General features: G+C 45.7%; 1 protein-coding gene across 1 annotated transcript in view; it reads left to right on the top strand.

Annotated features, from left to right (window-relative positions):
• The window catches only part of ALKBH2 (alkB homolog 2, alpha-ketoglutarate dependent dioxygenase), a 2,727-nt gene extending 1,706 nt beyond the window's left edge, over nt 1–1,021 (top strand). The window contains exon 3 of the mRNA XM_005424106.2: nt 210–1,021. Within this exon, the coding sequence (XP_005424163.2) occupies nt 210–558 (349 nt within the window). The 3' untranslated portion in view covers nt 559–1,021. The remainder of the gene's footprint in view (nt 1–209) is intronic.
• Nucleotides 1,022–1,291: the final 270 nt, after the last annotated feature.

The following is a 1,291-nucleotide window of genomic DNA, read 5'->3' as shown; positions in this document are numbered from 1 at the left end:
TTATAAATAATATAATTTTTATAAATAGTTTATAAAATATTTAAATATATTTATAAAATATGAATATCTACATATAAAATTAAATATAAAAAGAATACATATACTGCAGAAATATAATTAAATATTAATTTAATTACACTTATTAAATTAATAATAATTAACTTAATATTTAAAATTAAATGAATAACAAACCCAGAGTTAATTCCCAGGTACAAGGATGGCCTGGACCACATCGGGGAGCACCGTGACGACGAGAAGGAGCTGGTTCCCCTCAGCCCCATCGCCTCGGTGTCCTTCGGAGCCTGCCGGGATTTCGTGTTCCGGCGCGGGGAGCGGCGGGGCCGGGGAGGAGCTCGGGGCCCGGCGAGGATCTGCCTGCAGCTGGCCCACGGCAGCCTGCTCCTCATGAAGCACCCCACCAACGTGCACTGGTACCACAGCCTGCCCCCACGCAGGAGGGTGCTGGCCCCCAGGGTCAACCTCACCTTTAGGAATGTCCTGCCCGTCTCCAAGAGGGGAAATGTTCAGCCAGGGGGGCCTTTGGGCTCTGAAAAGTGAATTTAGTTCCTGCTGGAACTGTGGATGCACCTGCTCTGAAGTTTTAGTTCCTGCTGGAACTGTGGATTCATCTATTCCAGCAGGTGAATTCTGGATTCACCTCCTGGTCCATCACCTAATGCACAAAATTTAATAATTTTGCTGCTGAAGCCTGTGACCACTGATCTCTCTCAATGGCAAGCTTTTTTGCCTCTGGGAAATGTTGCTCTGGTCCTGCTGATCCCTGTTTTTGCTGATTGCTCCCCTTGTTTTGCTCGGGGAGAAGTTTGTTCTCAGCTGATCTTTATCTAAGCAGTGTTCCAAGAAGATGGAGATGCTCCATGGCCTGGAGGCAGCAGTTTATAAACACTGTGAGCCACAAGCTGTGATCATTTAAAGCTGATATTCTACGGGTGGCACTTTCTGTCAATAAGCTCTGGTTTGCTTGGGGTTTTTAAATTAAAATAAAGCAAAATGAGCCTGACATGGAGAAGGGGAATGCTGAGCTGTGAGGACAGGGTGTGGCTGGATGAGTGTTTCATTCCTGTCTGCTTGAATTCCTCTGCTCCTGAGGGAGGCTTCTCTTGCAGGAGAAGCACAAGATTTTTTCCCCTCTTAGGTCCTTTGTACAAAAACCAGGCAGCAAAAACTGCCCTTTTGGGGAAGAACTGGGTTGTCCCATTTCCATCTGAGAATGTATTTTCCTAAATAATTATCCCTAGGGATCCCCTCCTGACTGCCTGAAAGCCACCAC

Source organism: Geospiza fortis, unplaced genomic scaffold, assembly GCF_000277835.1.
Source record: "Geospiza fortis unplaced genomic scaffold, GeoFor_1.0 scaffold145, whole genome shotgun sequence".
In the NCBI taxonomy this organism is placed as follows: domain Eukaryota; kingdom Metazoa; phylum Chordata; class Aves; order Passeriformes; family Thraupidae; genus Geospiza; species Geospiza fortis.
Note: the sequence above shows the minus strand (reverse complement) of the source record. Positions and strands in the feature narration are given on the sequence as shown.